This window comes from Podarcis bocagei (genome assembly GCF_964188305.1).
Source record: "Podarcis bocagei genome assembly, chromosome: 10".
In the NCBI taxonomy this organism is placed as follows: Eukaryota; Metazoa; Chordata; class Lepidosauria; order Squamata; family Lacertidae; genus Podarcis; species Podarcis bocagei.
Genome location: NC_138135.1, coordinates 61,021,211 through 61,042,268, shown reverse-complemented (window position 1 = coordinate 61,042,268; position 21,058 = coordinate 61,021,211). Strand labels below are relative to the sequence as shown.

The 21,058-nt window shown below is 44.7% G+C and overlaps 1 protein-coding gene across 1 annotated transcript in view; it reads left to right on the top strand.

Annotated features, from left to right (window-relative positions):
* Positions 1-21,058, top strand: part of LOC308596867 (V-type proton ATPase subunit S1-like) — a gene marked incomplete at its 3' end in the record, with an annotated part of 59,007 nt that overhangs the window by 20,589 nt on the left and 17,360 nt on the right. The window contains exons 2-6 of the mRNA XM_081212173.1: positions 3,961-4,090; positions 4,199-4,267; positions 6,689-6,882; positions 13,334-13,374; positions 14,300-14,385. Of these exons, the coding sequence (XP_081068299.1) occupies positions 3,961-4,090; positions 4,199-4,267; positions 6,689-6,882; positions 13,334-13,374; positions 14,300-14,385 (520 nt within the window). The remainder of the gene's footprint in view (positions 1-3,960; positions 4,091-4,198; positions 4,268-6,688; positions 6,883-13,333; positions 13,375-14,299; positions 14,386-21,058) is intronic.

Here is a 21,058-nt window from a genome sequence, read left to right as displayed (position 1 = left end):
GGGCGGTGTAGTGGTTGGGAGTTACTCGTGCGTAAACCTTCCCTTTTGGAAGTTTGGTGCATAGTTTAAACCGTTTTGACTGCACAGCCCATCTCGGCATGGCTGCCTCAGTCGCTAGCAGAGTCTGTCTGTGGGCGTTTCTTAAACCTTTGCCAGCATAAAAGCTGTTTGACACCCAATCGTCTCCGCCTCTCATTGCGCGGAAGTCTTCTGCGCAGGGAGGGGGTGGGTAGTGGAGGACCAGTGCTCTCCTCACTGACTTCCAAGGAAGAATCCCGGAGCCCTTCCACCTCCTCTGCCATTTGCTCTCCTGGATCCTTGGTGTTACGCTGATTTCCTTCCCCCTCTATCAAGCTACGTCTCCCCCTTGTGCTGGTACCTTCCCCTGCAGAATCGGAGAGCCTCTCCTTCTCCTGTTGCTCTGATGTCATTTCCCTGACAGGCGGTATACAAATTTAATAAATCACCATCATCATAGATATTCCTTGCATTTTCCTCTGTCACCAGTCACTTAACTATCTGAAGCTGCCTCAAGAGTGCAATGAAGGAATGTTTTCCTTCATCCTCGAAATGACGGATCAGGAAGAACGCACAATAGCTCTCTGCTAGCAAAGCCCTGGTGTATTGGTTAAGAGCGGTAGTCACGTAATCTGGGTAACCGGGTTCGCGTCTCCGCTCCTCCACATGCAGCTGCTGGGTGACCTTGGGCCAGTCACACTTCTGTGAAGTCTCTCAGCCCCACTCACCTCACAAAGTGTTTGTTGTGGGGGAGGAAGGGAAAGGAGAATGTTAGCCGCTTTGAGACTCCTTAAAGGGAGTGAAAGGCGGGATATCAAATCCAAACTCTTCTTCTTCTTCTTCTTCCTTACTCTCCTGTGCACTGGGGGTCATCCTTATGCAAATAAAGCTAATATATGGTTTGTACATTGATTAAGCAAAATGTGCTTTGCAATACCAGTTGCATAATGTTCAACAGTTCCTTCCGTTAAGAACAGAGAGCAAACAATTCAGAATTCTGATGGCTTTCGCTGGTGAGATTTTGCAGGTTTATTTATATCTTCTGCTCTGAACACTGTGATAGTAGATGTTTCTTTGTCTGCAAGTTCTAGACATAGCTCTGAAGTAATTTCTAATCTCATGGGCTATGTATGTGCCTATTTAATGTCACCTTCAAAACACAAATGAATTTGCAGACAGTAAATGGAACATGTTTTAAAATGCTTATGGAAGCAGCTCATGAGAAAAGAGCTTCACATTGTGTTACATAACTCCCCTTGCACCCTCACATTAAATGGCTGGAAATCATTTCATCAACAGAATCAAAAGAAGATTTACAAAATTATATGCATTCATGTTTTTTAATATTAGTTTTTCAAATACATAAATAGTTCTCAGCTTATGCATTTGTTTTCATGGATCCTGCCACAAAACTAGCCTACTTTAAAGTTGCATGCTGTGTGTGAGAGAGGGAGAGACATTCCTGAGCAGAGATGGAGACATGGATTGTGTGATTGCGCACAAGTGATGAGAAATAGGGACATGTATGTGTGTCTGCCGCCTCTGTGTGTATGGTGAGTGCATGTGTGTGCTCTCTGTGTGTGCAGGGGAGTGTGTGGAAATAATAATAATAATAATAATAAAATAATAATAATAATAATAATAATAATAATAATAATAATAATAATAATAATAATTGTCAGGGAACTGACATCGGAGCAGAGGGGGAAGGCGGTGCTTCCAGACTCTGCAGAAGAAGGAACGAGTAAGGGTAGAGAGAGAACGTCATCTGGGGAAGAATGTCCAGGTGACACCAGGAAGAAGGGAGAGGGAGAAAGCATCTCGGAGGAAAGGCTCCGAGATTCTGGCAGTGAAGCCAGTGAGGAGGGTGGAGGGGCACCACTAGGCACGCCCACTCTGCGCAGAAGGGTTACGCGCAGAGAGGCAAGGCGGAGGTTGTCCGTCAAGGAGCTCTTATGCTGGAGGAAGTTTAGGAGACGCCCACTCACGGATTCGTCGAGCGACTGAGCAGCAGCACCCAAGCTGCTCAGTCAGGGAAAGACACAACCGCCCCTAAGCAGTTTGGAACAGCTAGAGGTTTACACACAAGCAACCCCAATTCCCGTGACAATAATAATAATAATAATTTATTTATATCCCACCCATCTGGGTTATGCTGGGTGTTCCTGAGAATTGTGGGAAATTTAACATGGTAGGTGGTTTTCTGCATTCAGTTCATGCTCTATTTGGAAAGCACCAACCTTGTGAACTGCCCTGAGATCTGTGGCTGTAGGCATACATTATTATTATTATTATTATTATTATTATTATTATGAATAATAATTTATTATTTATACCCCACCCATCTGGCTGGGTATCCCTGAGTGGCTCCCAACAGAATATTAAAAACACGATAAAACATCAAACATTAAAAACTTCCAGAAACAGGGTTGCATTCAGATGTCTTCTAAAAGTCAGATAGTTGTTTATTTCCTTGACATCTGATGGGAGGGTATTCCTCAGGACGGGCACAACCACCAAGAAGGCCCTCTGCCTGGTTCCTTGTAGCCTCACTTCTTGCAGGGAGGGAACTGCCAGAAGGCCCTCGGAGCTGGACCTCAGTGTCCGAGCTGAACAATGAGGGTGGAGACGCTCCTTCAGGTATACTGGACGGAGGCCATTTAGGGCTTTAAAGGTCAGCACCAACACTTTGAATTGTACTTGGAAATGTACTGGGAGCCAATGTAGGTCTTTCAGGACCGATGTTATGTGGTCTTGGCGGCCACTCCCAGTCATCAGTCTAGCTGCCGCATTCTGGATTAATTGTAGTTTCCGGGTCACCTTCAAAGGTAGCCCCACGTAGAGCGCATTTCAGTAGTCCAAGATGGTTGGCCATCTTGTATATTTTCTTTGGTACCAGGAAATGCTCCCTGTTGTTAATAGGTGACAACAGCATCAGTATTTTGTGATTGTGAAGGCCTGCAGGACATAGTACTGACTTCCCATGGTAGTGGAGCTGTGGCAAGCACCAATGACTCTCTCTCATTTTGTGCAATGCTCTACCCCTGTGACAGACATTGTGTGCTAGGCCACACACTTCACGGTGGCCATTTTGTGACTGGGACCCTTGGCACCGGTCTTAATTTTTAAGTCTTTATACTTCAAAGTGATAAACATCATCTCTAAAATGTTGTAAATAATATTTTTATTGTGTAGAATTCAGTAGAGAAGTGGAAGGCGCAGCGGTAAGAAAGCCATTTTCTAATTTATCAACATGCAAGCATCTGCACCTCTCTCTCTTTTACGAAAAGCAATACATACACAGAATCCAGAATGCGGCAGCTAGACTGGTGACTGGGAGCGGCCGCCGAGACCATATAACACCGGTCTTGAAAGACCTGCATTGGCTCCCAGTACGTTTCCGAGCACAATTCAAAGTGTTGGTGCTGACCTTTAAAGCCCTAAACGGCCTCGGTCCAGTATACCTGAAGGAGCGTCTCCACCCCCATCATTCTGCCCGGACACTGAGGTCCAGCGCCGAGGGCCTTCTGGCAGTTCCCTCATTGCGAGAAGCAAAGCTACAGGGAACCAGGCAGAGGGCCTTCTCGGTAGTGGCGCCCGCCCTGTGGAACGCCCTTCCAGCAGATGTCAAAGCGATAAACAACTACCTGACATTCAGGAGACATCTTAAGGCAGCCCTGTTCAGGGAAGTTTTTAACGTGTGATATTTTATTGTATTTTTGGTTTTTATGGAAGCCGCCCAGAGTGGCTGGGGAGGCCCAGCCAGATGGGCGGGGTATAAATAATAAATTATTATTATTATTATTATTATTATTATTATTATTATTATTATTATACACACGCACTTCACAAACATCGCACATATGTACAAACTGCTGTGCAAAAATTGTGATCCCGTTAAAAGAAAAGTAAACTGCCCTTTGAAAAATTAATTTCTTTCAGATCCTTCCAAGGCTTGGCAACCACTTTACATGAAGGGCATGTTATCTCAAAGCAGGAGCTGCATGCATTGCTGAAGCAAGCGCTGGCTTCTCCAGACCCCAGAAACGTCGCCTTGTTTCTTCAAGATGCGGTAGGTGTCTGCAATTTGTCTTGTCTCATAGCCGAGGAGTGCAGCTTGTGTCTAATGAGCCGAGATGTCCCCCTCAGCGACCTATGCTATCTTTTTATTGTTTTTCAGCTTAGTGTGGATGACTTCACACGTTACGCCGGCTCCTCTGGAAATGAGACACCGTTTCGCAATGTTCAGGCAAGCATAACTATCTCATATGGCGTCTCCCAGCAGTTTTCAAAAGCAAAACAAAACGACGGCTGAAAGGAATGACAGAGACATTGCAATTCTGGTAACAGGCTGAAGGCTCTTTCCAGCTCGAGAAAGCAATAGTCGTAAAATAAACTTATAAAGTTCATTTAAATATATAAAATTGCAGGTGGAACCTGCAATTTTCAGGAAAGTGTTTGAAGTTACCCAAGACTTGCTGTTTATTTCTGTGTGTGGATCTTTGGCAATGTGGGAGTTTCTCAGCTTCTGAGGGGTGGTTCAGTTAAGGAGATTCTGTCAGGTTCAGAGGAATATTTTGTGAACTAAATTATAGGTGATAACTAAGGGTCGTATTCAACTTAATTTTACTCACGGTAGACCCATTGAAATGAATGAATTTACTCTGAATTGAATACTTACGTTTCCACTGGAGTTAAATGAATGATTGGTAGAAGAATTCTCATTCCAGCAATAGAGCATATGTTAAAAAACAAACAAACCTGGATGATAAGCAATCTAAATGCTTTAAGGAATGTAGTGATGCTAATTATCCATTGATTTGATGATGCTCACATAGCCATTACCTGAGAGGAAACAGATGGCTCTTTGGTCTCCTTTTAACAAAGAGTACTAATGAGTCTGTGTTTTGGGAAATGAACAATGTACTGTAACTAAAATACTTATAATCAGGAATGGGGAACCCCAAGCCACAGCCAGATTTCTTAGGGATGTATGGATCCGCTCCTGGCCATCAGTTGTACAGTGGGGAGCAGATTAGAAAGGAACGGACTTTGCTGTTGTAGAATCATAGGATTGTAGAGTTAAACGGGACCACAATGCCCTGCAATGCAAGAACCTTTCACCCAACATGGGGATTGAACCCATTGCTCTGAGATTAAGAGTCTCATGCTCTACCAAGTGAGCTATTCAGCAATTGTGGCTTCTTCCTCTGTAAGAAGATCAGCTGCGATAAATGTCTCAGAGGTCTTGTGTTCCTAGTAAATGTGGAAAAAGTAGTCTGTGCATTTTGCAAGTGCATGCAATTTTGGGGATGCAATTGCATCTTGAAGCATGAGGCTTTAAAGACAGTAAAATAGGACCGGGTCCAGAGAGATGTGGAGATCTGTGTTATCACCTGAACCTCAGGTCACTTCACTGCCTGGCGACTGTAATAATCATCATGAGAGAATTGCGTGGCGAGTACCCGCCTCTCCCCTTGGAAAATAAAGACACAAGCCACAGCATTTAAGGTTAATGGGCAAAAAAAGGCCACAACTTTATTGATTGCAGGAATTGAGCGGTATTGGCTTAGGCATTGGTTCTATCGACTAACTGGCTTCAGCCTGATTGCTTGAAGACCGGCATGGGTTAACCGCCAGCAGGGGGAGTCCTGCTGATGTACATCAACTAGGAGCTCCCTCAGGGTCACTGCTCGGGGGCATGCCTTAGGCCCACACCTCCATAGGCTTCGGACAGGGCAACACCCCCCAGAATCCTTTACTGGACTACCCTTCGATTTGGGGGAAGGTGATGGCGCTTCCTCCCCCCATCTGCATAACAATACCCTTACCAATGCCTAACCGCCATTGCCAAGGAAGTTGTGACAATTTGCTACGAGGTAGGTGAAAAACCAAATGGCTGGTGCCAATTTGCCAAGTGGAAAAAATTCCTACCAGGCCCCTTGATGGCAACCAACCGAAGTCCATAACAAGGTCAAAGAGCCAAACCTAAGGGCGGGCGGGGTGGGAAACCGGAGCAGCTGGAGCGAAGAAGAGAGGGAAATCCTCAGCTGCGCTGCCCTAAATAGCCCGGGCCGATTGGCTGGCCAGGGAGATGACGCGTCCGAGGATTCCCACAGTCTCGCGGGGGCTGTGATTCAGCCCCCGCACACGTGGGGAGGGCGTGGAGCCCGGAACCCCACCTCCTCTCCAACTCGGAAGTGGCTTTGTGAGGCTTCCTTAAAACTGCTAGTATGCCACATCATAGGACAGGACCATTTGTAGTTCACACACACACACACACACACACACACACACACACACACACACACACACAATATTTTAAACACAAGGTTGACTTTTTCATCAACCTATAAACTGCTTGCAAAACAGCCAATTTTCACATGTACACACAGAGATTAATTAACCTCCCCCCAAATAAAAACATTCAGAAAATTGTGAACACTTGAACATTTTTTTTTGTTCAGCTTGATGATGATGATGATTATCGGGTTGTTTATATAATGAAATTGCATGTCAAATTCTTGTTGAGGATAACAGAGTTTATTTTGCATAATGGAGGCTCTAAAAGACTGTAATCAAGCCTATCAGAGTAAAAAAGAAAAAGAAAGCAATCATTCCTGCTTTAATCATCCAATTCATAATTAACTGTGCTTTGTGCTTGCTACAGGAACTTCTGAGGACTTCATCATCTTCTTTAGTCTTGCCAGCTGTGGACTGCCATGCCGTGAGTCACCTTTCAGGGTACCTCCAAGAAACACTGAACTGGGCCTTGGTAAATGTAGACGGCAAAGAAACATCCCAGCTGATGGTTAATGGATCCAAACCCAATGTGTTTGTGATAAAGCTACCACTGACCAGCAGGTATGAGGTGCCGTAAAGGCTATTATTATTATTATTATTATTATTATTTATTAAATTTGTATACCACCTGTAGAAATAAGGGAGTTGGATGCATGTGAGCTGTGCAGGAGCAACCAAGCAAGCAAGCTGCTGGCTAGCTTTGCAGAGCCTCTTTTTATTAGCAGAAATCAGCAGTTGGAAACGGTAGTGAAACCACCCTGAACTTAACAAATTTCCAGCAAGGCACATTTCCAGCGTTAGCAATTTACATGTCAAACTAGGTGCTTCCCCCAAATGTTCCCCTGATACTTGATAACGGCTGCTTCAGCCAGTGTGGTGTAGTGGTTAAGAGCGGTAGACTCGTAATCTGGTGATCTGGGGAACCAGGTTCGCTTCCCCGCTCCTCCACATGCAGCTGCTGGGTGACCTTGGGCTAGTCACACTTCTCTGAAGCCTCTCAGCCCCACTCACCTCACAGAGTGTTTGTTGTGGGGGAGGGAGGGAAAGGAGAAACTCTTCTTCTTCTTCTTCACTCGCCATGCTCCAGCCAAGTGGAAAATTAAGCAAAGCTTCCTGCGAGGGAGGCAAAGGTCAGAGACTGGGCATGGCGGCTAGACACACTGTGGTATGTCTTATGCTCAGGTGGGGGTGTGCCCCCATGCTGCACCCGCCATCCCCACACCACCCTTCATCCAGAAATCTCAGGGAGTTCACAGCACTCTTGCATGCATGTACAAAACTCTTGTGGCTTTTTACGCAGGCCTTATGTAAGAATCATACATGTAGAAGACTCACTCAAATGAATGAAACTAAGTTAGTCACATCTAGAGGCGTTTTCTGTGTAGGACTTGCATTGGATGCAGCTCATAGATACAGCATCTCCACCCCCTATTATTCAGCCCGGATGCTGAGATCCAGCTCCGAGGATCTTCTGGTGGTTCCCTCACGGTGAGAAGAGAAGCTACAGGGAACCAGAAGACCCTTGGAGAACAGCCTTTACCAAATGCGACATGGACTTCAAAGATGCTCAAACTCAGGACAAAAGTGAGAAATGTGCTAAGAGGAATGCACATTTGGCAAACCTTCACCGTGATCAACTCCTGCCCGAAAACCTATGTCCCCACTGTGGAAGGACATGTGGATCCAGAATTAGCCTCCACAGTCACTTATGGAATCACTGTTAAGATTGTGTTCATGGAAGACAATCTTACTCGGTGATGAGTGATCGCCAAAGAAGAAGAAGAAAGACAGGGAACCAGGCAGAGAGTCTTCTCAGTAGTGACACCCACCCTGTGGAACACCCTCCCATCAGATGTCAAGGAGATGAGTAATTATACAACCTTTAGAAGACATCTAAAAGCCCAGTATACCTGAAGGAGTGTCTCCACCCCCATCGTTCAACCCAGACACTTGAGGTCCAGCGCTGAGGGCCTTCTGTGGTTCCCTCACTGCGAGAAGTAAAGTTACAGGGAACAAGGCAGAGGACCTTCTCGGTAGTGGTGCCAGCCCTGTGGAACGCCCTCCCATCAAATGTCAAATAAATTAACAACTATCTGATGTTCAGAAGACATATGAAGGCAACCCTGTTTAGGGAAGTTTTTAATAATTGATGTTTTAATGTATTTTTACTCTTTTGTTGGAAGCTGCCCAGAGCGTCTGTGGCAACCCAGCCAGATGGGCAGGGTACTACTACTACTACTAATAGTAGTTGTTATGATGATGAAAGGTTTTGACCACCAGATACTGCCTCCTATGATGTTCCAAAAGTCCAAGACTGCCACACATTATGTTATCACTTCTTTAATTAATGCCAAGGCACTCTGGTTTCTATAGCCTGGGGTGGAGAACCTGTAGCCCTTCAGGTGAAGTTTGATTTCAACTTCCAACTCCCATCAGCCAGCGTGACCTCTGAGCCAGACAACTCCCATCATTCTTGACCATTGGCCATGCTGCCAGGGGCTGTTTAGAGGTGTAGTCCAAAACACCTGGACTATAAGTTGAAGAAAGCTGATCAAGGATTTTGGGAACCATAGTCCAACAAGTTCCAGAGAGTCACAGGCTCCTCCAGTCTGTGTTATGAATTTATGGTGTGGACATGACCTTTGAGAATCATCTTTCCAAGCTTCCTGGAGATGACGGGTATTGAACCTGAGTCCTTCCACATGCAAAATTTATGTGCTATGATTGAGTCTGTGTTATGAATTTATGGTGTGGACATGACCTTTGAGAATCATCTTTCCAAGCTTACTGGAGATGACGGGTATTGAACCTGAGTCCTTCCACATGCAAAATTTATGTGCTATGATTGATCTATGGGTCTTTCCCTAAGGGGAAGAACCCCTTACACTGAGGAACAATGTTAGGAAAAACAACATGCCAAACACATTCCATATTATTACATTTTCCAAGTGCATCATTTGAATAAAGCTGGGAGGCGAGTCATTCATCTTGACTCCTATTGCCTGACACAAGAAACAGGCAAAAATAAAATAGGTGACACATTTGTAAATGATAAATTGATTTTTTTTTAAAAAAGGAGCCCTGAACAATTCTGCGAAATCCAGTATCGTCTGAGTAAACAGAAAAAAAGATATTGATATAATAAAAATGTTTTAGATGTGCTGTGTCTCTTTCAATATCCGTAACCTCCTAAGGTTCTGTTCACCTGACTTACGCCATCATCTGTTGTATGTTAACAGTCAGCACAGAGCGATTTTTCACCTTCATAGTAATATGGTGAACCTGCCTTTTGAATATTTTATCCTCTGGGACAACCACAGAAAAATGAATGCATTCCAACCGACAGGTAAATTTATTGCCTTATCATGTAGCATCATATTCAGAAGACAATTTCATGTCTCGCATTTTCTTAGAAGGCTTTTTGGAATGACCCCTGAGAATTCACACACACATGCATGTATGTATGCACGCATATACACAACTCTGAATGGTTTGAGAGTGTTTCTTGTGATTTTTATCCAAATGCACCACCTTGCAGTGCAAAGCAATCACTTAAAAACCTCACCTATGCAAGCAATTCCACAGGTATTGCCCTCTAGCATATCCCAATGCACACGACACGCAGATACCATACAGCCAGTTTCCTCCAGAGACACATGTGTATCTAACATGCGTGCTGGAATTCAACAACATCCTGTGAGCGCACAGCACAGGATCCTCACCTCTGGCTCCCAGAAAAGGCGGCACAACTTGAGAGAACCAGGTGGCAATTTATTGCATCTTTAGCATGAGGTCAACTTGGCTAAAGTTTGGCAGTTTTGCTCCCCCAAGCAGCTTGGCTAGACCTGGCTGGTTTTGGAGGTATGCTTGGGGATAATTGCATTGTCCCTTTCTGAACAACTTGGGTAGTTTCGGTGGCACATGTGGGGGCATGTCGGCGCCAGACTCCCCTTTAAAGAGGACAGCATTTCCATTGCAAGAGTTGTCGGGAAGTTCAGTCCTCAATCTAAAGTCCAAATATGGTTTAATGGTAGAGAACTATAAGACAGGAGAGCAGCAGGGGCCTTGAGGTTACTAATCAACAGCACACCTACCCAGCGGTGGAGGAAGCCTCTCAGGCACCTGGGGCGGTGTGAACTGCCCATAAGAATGGGGCGCATGGCACCCGAAGAAGAAGGAGGAGGATTTTGGATTTGATATCCCGCTTTATCACTACCCTAAGGAGTGTCAAAGCGGCTAACATTCTCCTTTCCCTTCCTCCCCCACAACAAACACTCTGTGAGGTGAGTGGGGCTGAAAGACTTCAGAGAAGTGTGACTGGCTCAAGGCCACCCAGCAGCTGCATGTGGAGGAGCGGAGACGCAAACCCGGTTCCCCAGATTACGAGTCTACCGCTCTTAACCACTACACCACACTGGCTTCCTCTCATAGGGAGGGACAGGATGGGCAGCGCCCATAGGGACGTACGGGGCACACGGCGCCCATAAGGATGGGATGGGACGGGGGTGCGGCACCCATAGGGACAGGGCGTGCCGTGGAGCCTTAGCCGTCCTACAGCTGGGGGGAAGAGGCAGTGGGCAGACAGCATAGAGTGTCACGGTTTGGTTTACGGGTGGTCAAAGTCCTGGCGGAGGACGTCCGGACTGGGGGCAAGACGGCAGGGTGGGAGCAAGAACGATAGTCCGGAAGCCAGGAGGCCGGAAGCCAAGGGTCAGAGAGCCGGGAGTCAAGAAGCCAAAGGTCCAAGGATCAGGAAACCAGAAGTCAAGAAGCCAAGGGTCTGAGGATCAGGAAGCAAGGAGTCAAGGAGCCAAACACAGCAAGGCAGGAAGCGTATTGCTGTGGCAAAGAGCCAAAGGGAAATGCTGACCTTATATCCCTTCCCGGCTCTTGCCACCAGGTGCTGTGAGTTACCAATCGGCCTCACCTGTGCAGCTGCACCTTGCCTCTTGAGAACAAACTTAGGAAAGCCCTAGTCCTGTGAAGCCCTACTTCTCACAGGGCCTGGCTCCTGCCCACGCCCTGACATAGAGCCTGTGGGCACTGGAGAATGCCGCCGGCCATTTTGTCACCCCCCTCAGTGGTGACACCCGGGGCAGACCGCTCCTACCACACCCCCTTGCTATGCCCCTGCACCTATCTGTTCAAGGGCGACTTCATGGCCCCTATTTTTCTTGGACTAGATAAACTAAAATCACGTATAATGGCAAGATACCTAGATTGCATTGAATGGCTCTGTTGGACTACCCTCAATGGACTTGTTAATCTAATACAGACATTTCTGCATCTCTGTCTTGCTCTTCAAACATGATCTCTCATTATAGGCCGTCCTATAGGTGTTGTCAATAGTCACATTACGTAAAGTCATTCAGTGGAGGCATAAATTATTGAGTCTGACAAGGATCTGATTACGTGTCTTATCCAATGCCAGCTTGTTCTTCTGTCAGTTTACCCATCGTTGGATTTGTTTTTTAATCAGCTTTTCCTTACTCAACAGCAAATTACTCTGAAAACATTAGATCTCTTAGGAAGGCAATCATTGTTAATAACAAATCTAAGTTTTAAGGGGCCAGCCTAAACACAACACATTCATTGTTTTTCCCCATGGAAAGTTTTATTAAATTTTTAAACAATAAAACAAAAATTGCAAGGCAACCATTTCATCAAAAACAAGAAAGCTGGTATACACATTTACATCCGGTTTATATAATTTATGGGTTTTGCAACTCTTTCTACAATATGTTATTCATAAGAGTTATCAATGTACATATCCTCTCCATAGGCTTTATTGAGATAAGGGGGGAGAAAAAGACATATACAAAAAAAGGAAGCCATATGTTGCCAAAATTGCCATTTTTTGTTATCCCTTTCCATACCCTCCAACCAAACATAAAACAAAGGAAAATCAGGATGCGCCTTTTTGGGGGCCGTGCTCCTGTGTAAGTTGTGATTTTTTGAGAACGCACCTCCCCCAATTGCTCACATTTCGGGGCTGAGTTCTCGCGGGAGCCAGGTGACTTGTGTGAGAGCACGCTCCAGACCCCAAAACAGGCATCTTGGAGAGCTGTGCTTTAACAGGAGACAAAACAAGACATCCCAGCATCCAATCAGAAGCTATCCTGGCTTCTGTAATTCCAGGATGTCAAAGTGCGACAGTTGAGGAGCATGCCTTTCATAGCTCTTCTATGTCACAATGTGGCATGAGGGAAAAGGTTAGCCGCTCTTCCCAATGCCATGGTCCCAATCTGGATAACCCCCTCCCCTCACTACATAGCCTTGGGACCCTGATGTTGGGGGGCAGGGGTCATTAACCCTTTATCTCATGCTACTGTCCAATTCCCATTTTGTATTCTCCATTTTGCAATCTCTACCCAGGACAACTGGCATCTTTCGGAATTAAATTAAACTGCTGATTGAAGATTAGATTTCCAGCTCTGGAGTTATCCTTGCATTCTATATGTGATCTGATTTTGCAGGCCCCCCCCCCCTTTCTGGAATACTGTTCCCTTACTGAGTCCCCTGAATGATTCAGTTTGGAACATGCCCTGTCTAGCAAAGCTAAAGAGTCAGTGTGGTGTAGTGGTTAAGAGCGGTAGACTCATAATCTGGTGAACCGGGTTCGCTTCCCCACCCCTCCACATGCAGCTGCTGGGTGACCTTGGGCCAGTCACACTTCTCTGAAGTCTCTCAGCCCCACTCACCTCACAGAGTGTTTGTTGTGGGGGAGGAAGGGAAAGGAGCATGTTAGCCGCTTTGAGACTCCTTCGGGTAGTGATAAAGCGGGATATCAAATCCAAACTCTTCTTCTAAAATCCTTAAAATAAAATTTAAAAAATCCCAGAGCTAAGTTCTTCGGTTGTTATATTTCTGTGCTGTTCTTTTTTCTTTCCTGTGTTTTCATTATCAATCAAGTCATAGTAGTCTTGTTGCTTCAACTGCAAGTGGTAGGGCGTGTCAGTATTCTTCCCCTTCCAACATTTTCATTTTCTTTCTTTCTATGTTTCCCGTGTAGGACAAATGACCTGTCCACTCAAAAGCAGCTCCTGGAAAATGGTAAGTGAAACAATCCACAAGTGAGCCAGGTTGTTGTTAACAACAATTAAGCATGAAAAATCAGCATTCGGGGGAGAGAGAGGCTTTCATTCATATTCCCTTGCTAGAGAAGGAATAACGTGTACAAAGTGAACAGAGATCTAGTTGCAGTGGATCCACTGTGATCTGCACCTACTCTGTGGATATGTGTCCCATAGCTGTCAACGTTTCCCTTTTTTAAAGGGAAATTCCCTTATTCCGAATAGGATTCCTTGCAAGAAAAGGCAAAAGTTGACAGCTATGATGTGTCCTTGGATACCATGGTTCTTATAAAAATCCACTAAGTTCTTCTTGGGGTCATTGGCCAGTTGAGTTCAATAATAAGCAATTGTACTTTTATTTAATTAATTAGTACAGCAATATCTCCATCATAGAACTCAAGACATGAAACATCACAGTTTCCCCAAATTCATTGTCAATGGTCAGTGATGTCAGAAGTTGTAGACCAACAACATATGGAGGACAACATATGGAGGAATACAGATCTCTTATTGTAAAGGAATTTTCACATGTCAACCAAAGTTCACATATCAACCAAATTCATATCTTAGCAAAAAACTGAGCTGCCTGAATAGTATTTGGGCAGTGCTGGTGGTCTGCCTACTTAATCTAATCTTTCCCTCACTTCAACTTACTTTTTAATCACTTTCAATAGTCACTAAACCTCTGGACCTTTTCTGAAACATTGTTTTGATCGGGGAAACTTAGATGTCTTACTTTGCTTTTGTAATTTGTCAAGTACATTGTTTAACGGTTAATATTTCAATATAAATGAGCACGGACACATCTTTACTGCCTGAGAATTGTTGCCTTCCAAGATTTCGTAGCAATTTTGGGTGAACTTAATGACATTGTTAAGCAGTTATAATAAATTTTATGTCTACAGACAAAATAATTGGAGAGTATACTAAGTCTTTGCAGCAACAAGGAATTGAGTCTGTGGCCATTTATACAGCAAGGCGACCTTCAAAGGTGAGTATTTTCCAGAGCCTAGAGTCCTCAAATGTTTGGCATGTGGCAAATTAGCAGATATAGTGTTTGATTTTCCCCATTTCACAAGAGTGTTATGTTTGCTTGTATATTATTTTGCTCAGCAAATGGGGTGCGACTCTGTGCTTAAAGCCAAAGCAACCAAGGCTTCTAGCAAGAAACTTAGAATATGAATGTTACTAACAACGATGAACACTTTAAATATAGCACTAATGTTCTGCCATAAGGATTAGGCAACTGTTATGTTTTGGGTGAAGGGACAGTCCCCACGTCATAACTTCAAACAAGACACAAGATTTGGTAAGAAAAATGAAATAAGATGGGTTATGTTTTTACACTGGTAGGGTTATTGGCCCCTGGAGTGCTCTCAGACAGAAAAACAGATGGCTTCTAATGTGAACACACAGCTGTGTGGAAACAGAAGCTGCTCGTTCATTTAAATATTGTGGAGACAACCATTCAATCATCGCCATATTGTAATGCGACATTTTATGAAGTTAATTGGTTAGGCCAAGGCTGGGCTCCCTGATGGATAGCCTCCAAATATTGTTGGATCACAACTCCCATCCTTATTTACAACTGATGATGATGAGAAGTAAAGTTCAACAACACTCGGAGGACCAAAGATCCCTCAGCCTTGGGCTGGGCCCTGATCCTGCAGAGCTTCCTGTGCTCATTATAATATGCAGAATTCATGGATTTAGCAACTTTCTCTCACCCCTTGTTTTTCACTTGTCCTTCTGCAAACCTGAAGGTTTCCCAAAGCCTGCTGATACCTCCATTTTGTACATGGATGGTGCTGTTTTGTTTTTCTACATAAGGATACACACTCAGAGTGAATTAACAATTTGTATACAGCAGCATTCTCCAACCCAGTGCCCTCCAAATGTTGGATTACAACTCCTATCAGCCCTAGCCAACATGGCCAGGGGTCAAGGATGTTGGGATTTGGAGTCCAACAAAACTTTGGAGTCCATCAGGTTGGTGAACTTCAAAACCTGCAATGGATAATCCAAAGCAACACACAGTATCTGGTTTCAGAGACCTAGCAGGTTCTTAGCAGAACTCTCTCAAAAAAGGTTTGTGGTCCTTAATTTAATTTAAGGGAAACTGTAATGGACAGAAACCAGAACTTTCATTCATAATCCATCATTGATGTACATATTTTATTTCCCTTTCCGATAAAGGCATTGTTCAGTGCCTGAACAATTGGAAACGCAAACTTAAACTTCGAGTCTTTGGTTAAGTGATCTTTACTGAGCATCACATCAGTTAACCTCACAAATTTTATGTGCAGCTGAGGTCAAGATGGGCATGAATAGTCTGATTCATGGGTCAAAGATAATGGATTAATTCCAGAGTAAAGGGGAACATTATGGAGAGCTGGTGAGGTGACTCTCTGTAGGCTCTTTGCATATACTGCAAAGAGTTCTGCAGGCATATATCTGCTGCTGGTGATATTTTCCCCAGTAGTGTGATATGAAGGTGGCATTGTGGGTTAAACCACAGAGCCTAGGACTTGCCGATCGGAAGGTTGGCGGTCTGAATCCCCACAATGGGGTGAGCTCGGTCCCTGCTCCTGCCAACCTAGCAGTTCAAAAGCACTTCAAAGTGCAAGTAGATAAATAGGTACCACTCCGGGAAGGTAAACAGTGTTTCCGTGCGCTGCTCTGGTTCGCCAGAAGCGGCTTAGTCATGCTGGCTACATGACTCAGAGGCTCTACGCCGGCTCCTTTGGCCAATAAAGTGAGATGAGCGCCGCAACCGTAGAGTCGGCTACACTGGACCTAACGGTCAGGGGTCCCTTTACCTTTGCCTTTAGTGTGATATGAGACACCCGAACAGAGCATTCTGAGGGTTGATTGAAGGGAGGGCAGAAGTGGCCTTGGACCCATGGGGTTTAAAGCTTCTTCATCTCTCCAACAGGCCCCAAGATTGGGCTTATCACCTATATCAACTTGTAGCAGTCATAGTTAATCTATTAGCTTCAGTGGGTGTGAAATTTTAAAAATTAGATCAGCAGGGGCAAATAAGAAAATCTGCACCTTCCATCCTGGTTAGCATGACAGACAATCTGCCACTTCCCTTCCCCATATACCCCTTTGGTTTTCTCTGCCGATCAGTATAATTTAGTTCCCATTCAAAGGTAGATGGGGAATCCTGACTTCAGCCCCATTGATTTCAGTGGGAACTATGCACTTACAATCCTAACCATGTCCTCTAAAAAGTAAGTCTTATTTAATTCAGTGGGGCTCATGCCCAAACAGGTGGGGTTAGGATTTCAGCCTTAGTTTGGCTCCAACAGATGCAAGGGTAATTCATCTACTGTCATTTTCAATGCATTACGTGTGCTGGAGGAGGTTGGGAAATGAATGCACAGGAGACAGACGGAAGGGAACAAGGCCCTTCCACCCCCCAGCTTTTTTACTGTTTTCCTCTCCATTTGAGCACTGCTTTACATTAAGAAACTAAATTTTAACTTGTAGCTGTAGACAATATACTTAATTATTTCCCAGCTGGGTCAGCCAGAATCCTACATGCAAAACAAAGCAGAGTTTAAAATAATTACAGCAGAACTGCTTCAAGCTGGCTGAAGCTAGCTGTGCGTTACTCTGGGGAAAGCAAACATCAGTTTGACTAGATAGTAGACGGAACGGCGCAGAGACTGTGAAATACGCTTGTTAGTAGTGTCTTGTTATTCATTCTGTGCGATAGTCCTATATTTGGTAAAGGGAAGAGCACTAGTTTCTGCACTGGAATTTTGTTGTTTGTTTTTCTGCCGGAAGTGAAATAGCATCTCTTTTGATTTTGATAGTACCTTGGTTTTCTTACAGTGATAAAGGGGGATTTTATACCCATTATGCCACCGTACTCTTATGAAGGTTAGAGACAAAGTGTACACAAATGGATAGGCCAGCGATGACATTTGTTCTCATTTCCTAGCATGACATCCGAAAAAAATCCAGAGCGGATACTAAATTGGGGAATTTGTCACTACAGCAAGGAGAAGGTTAGAGACAAGGTCTGCTTCCAGATGAGGGGCTCTTAGTTGTAAGCTACACACAGGATTGCAATGGACTTTCAACACTTTCTTCAGGAGTGGGGAATCTTTTTCAGCTCGAGGTCCACATTCTCTTCCGGGACAGGAAAAGTGGACAGGAAAATGAATGTAAATTGGAGCAGCAGGCTAGTTTTACACATACTCAGACAGCCCTCTCTGTCCAGGGCTGCCTTTGGACGTCTTCTGAAGGTTGTATTATTACTTATCTCCTTGGCTTGGGGTTTGCATAACTCCATACGCTCCAACATTTCTCCCATGATAATAGGGACGTCCTAAGCAAAATTGGAACATTCGGGGATCAAATCAGGAACCAGGACGGCTTCTGTAAATCCTGGAAAATAAGGACACTTGGAGGGTCTTTAAGAGCTTTGTCAGAGTTCAAGGATATATTCAAACCAAACTCAGGGAGATGCAAAACAGGGCTTCTGAGTAGTGTAGCAGAGACAGGAGTATGGCCTGGGGAGCAGAATCCAGAAGTCCAGACACAGTGGGCTGGAGGGCCACATTTGGCCCCTGGATCAGAGGTTCCCAATCCCTGGTGTACATCCCGCTATGTTCTGTCCACACCAATGGGTGTGATTTCTTTGAAAGCACTATGAAACCACTTCAATCAGCCGTGCCATTGCCCAGAGAATCATGAGAGCTGTAGCTTGTTAAGGGTGCTGAGGCTTGTTAGGAGACCCCCATTCTCCTCATGGAGCCATATTTCCCAGAGTTTCCTGGGAACAGGGATTGGTCGCTGAGCCACTCTAGGAATTGTAGCTTGGCGGGTGGGGGGGGGGAGAGAAAGGTGTCCCAAGAACTCTCAGCACCCTTAACAGATGACAGACCCAGGGTTCTTTGTGGGACTGATTAAAGACTGACTATAGTGGTATCATAGTGCTTTCAGTGAATGGTGTGGCTGTGGCCTTAGTTGCTTTGAAACTCAGCACACTATAGTCGTTGCTGTGGGTGGCATTTTATAACACCCTATCACAGATGGGAGTTGTAATTCAGTAGCATCTGGAAGGTCAAAGGTTCTCCGCACCTTATCTACACCTGACACACATACAGTCATACAGGTGCAGAGTTTGATCACAGAATCCACTGAATTAATAATAATTTTATTATTTACACCCCACCCATCTGGCTGGGTTTCTTCTAGCACATATAAGAACATAATAAAACGTCCAACATCAAAAACTTCCCGATACAGGGCTGCCTTCTGATGTCTTCTAAAAGTAATGTAGTTCTTTAGCTCCTTGACATCTGATGGGAGGGCGTTCCACAGGGTGGATGCCACTGACGAGAAGGCCCTCTGCCTTCTTCCCTGTAACTTCACTTCTCTCAGTGAGGGAACTGCCAGAAGACCCTTGGAGCTGGACCTCAGTGTCCGAGCTGAATAATGGTGGTGGAGACATGCCTTCAGGTATACTAGCCTGAGGGCTGAAAAGGTCAGCAGCAACTATTTGAATTGTGCTCGGAAACGTACTAGGAGCCAGTGAAGATCCTTTAGGACCAGTGTTATATGGTCCTGGCAGTCACTCCTAGTTACCAGTCTAGCTGACACATTCTGGATTAGTTGTAGTTTCCGGGCCACCTTCAAAGGACATTTGCACATTGCAGTAGTGCAAGCGGGAGATAACCAGAGCATGCACCACTCTGATGAAACAATCTGTGGGCAGGCTGGTAGAAAGCTTCTTGGTACTGATAGACAGCTTCTGTAGACACAGAATTGACCTTCACTTGCCTGGACAGCTCTGGGTCTAAAATGACTCCCAGGTTGTGCACCTGGTCCTTCAGGGGCACAGTTACCCCATCAGGACCAAGGAGTCCCCCATACCTGCCCCCACCCAAACAGTATTTCTGTCTTGTCAAATTCACCCTCAATCCATTGTGGGCTGGGGCTGCCACTGTGATTCCACTCCAACTGAATGTACATGGTTGTCTGAACCAGGTTGCAAGGTATTCCTGAAAGAATAGTATGTGGTTGTTTGGCCAGCTCATATTAAGCATGCAGAACAAGAAAAGCCCAGACTGGATTGCCTCCGGATTCCAGTATTGAAAAGAAAATGATGGCATTGCCTCATGACGCATGGTGGAACAAAACTCTGCAGCCAGGCGCTGAAAGGGCATCAGTATTGTGAGGTTTTCACATATTAAATAACGATTCGATCACCTGTAGACAAAGATGACATTCTCACAATGCAAAATTGCTTGGAAAAGTCATCATGCTTTCTGCACGCCAAGATTAAAATCTTGAGCACACTGGCTCATGAATAGGCCCCATTGGAGGCAGCAGAACTTTCTTCTGCATAAACAAGCTTAGACTCAGGTCACCAAAGTTGTTAACACAAACCATGCTTCCCCCACAAAACCCCCCCAGGGGATAAAGCATGAGCTTTCCCTCAATACCACACAAAATTCTGTTTTCAAGGAAGTGATGAGAGGCACTATGCGTAGGCATGGGTGAAGGGATGTACTTCCCAGATCCCCACCTGAGAAAAGTCGCACTCATTTATTACTGCAGCAGTTATTTTTTGCAGCTTTACACAGTTGCAAAGCATGTACAAGCCATGGCGTTAGCCAGAGAGGCATCTAATGATTTGTTACCGGCTGTGCTCAAAGTCATCCATGAATGTGAAAGAGTGCATTTTTCAGAAGGAGCACATTTCCTGAAAGTTTCATTTCATCTTTGCGAAAAGTCAAAGAGCCCCTTCCAGTTTCAACAAGTTAAGCTGAATCCTGTTTTGAAAATACGGTGCCTGCTGTGCACTTGTAAATGCAACCACTGCCTCAATTTTCTCTACTTTCTTCTTGTGAATAGGCTCTAATCTAATGCTCGCCAGCATCCTCCTGGCTCGTTGATCCATACAGACTGCTGCGATTTCATTTCCTTGTGGCTCAAGTCCTCCGCTTTTATGGATGTGCGCTCTCGCCTAAATGCTGATTCCTATACATTGCAACGCCAATCATGTCTTTCCATGCAACAATCTTTTTCTAAAAGGGTATCTTCCGCAGAATCTGGAGTTTTTAAGGCTGCATATTGTTAGCTTTAAGACCATACGTACATTTTTTTGAAGGGAGATATCAATCTTTAATTATTATTTTCTTTCATATTTTGAATGCTCTTCAGGTTCGGCTGTTGATTTTAACGGTACAAAGAGGTAGCTTGTAGGAATAAGAAGACAAACTTTGCATTCTGTTTGGCTAAGCAAAAGAAAATTGCAAGTAACTACCTGGAAGACATATCCCTCTCTCTGTTTTAGCTGTTCAGTTCCCTCACCACAGTAAGCCACAGTTAACTTATCTGGGATATTTTACTTCTTTCCACTGGTGCAAGGAGGAAACAAACCTGATCCCTGGATTAGTCTTATATCCAAAACCGCTGGTTTTGATTTGTTTCACTTTAACCAACAACAAATCAGTTACAAGCCCAAAACAAGTCTTGGCTCTAGATCATGGTTTGTTGGGAGAACAGCAAACCATGATTCCTGAATCAGACGCAATGCTAAGCCACTTTGTTTCTTCCCGTCTCTTATGGGAAGGAGCCAGTTGCTTATGCAAAATAAGTAGGGATTGGTGAATAGGTCAGTATCTCCCAGTTTCTCCTTT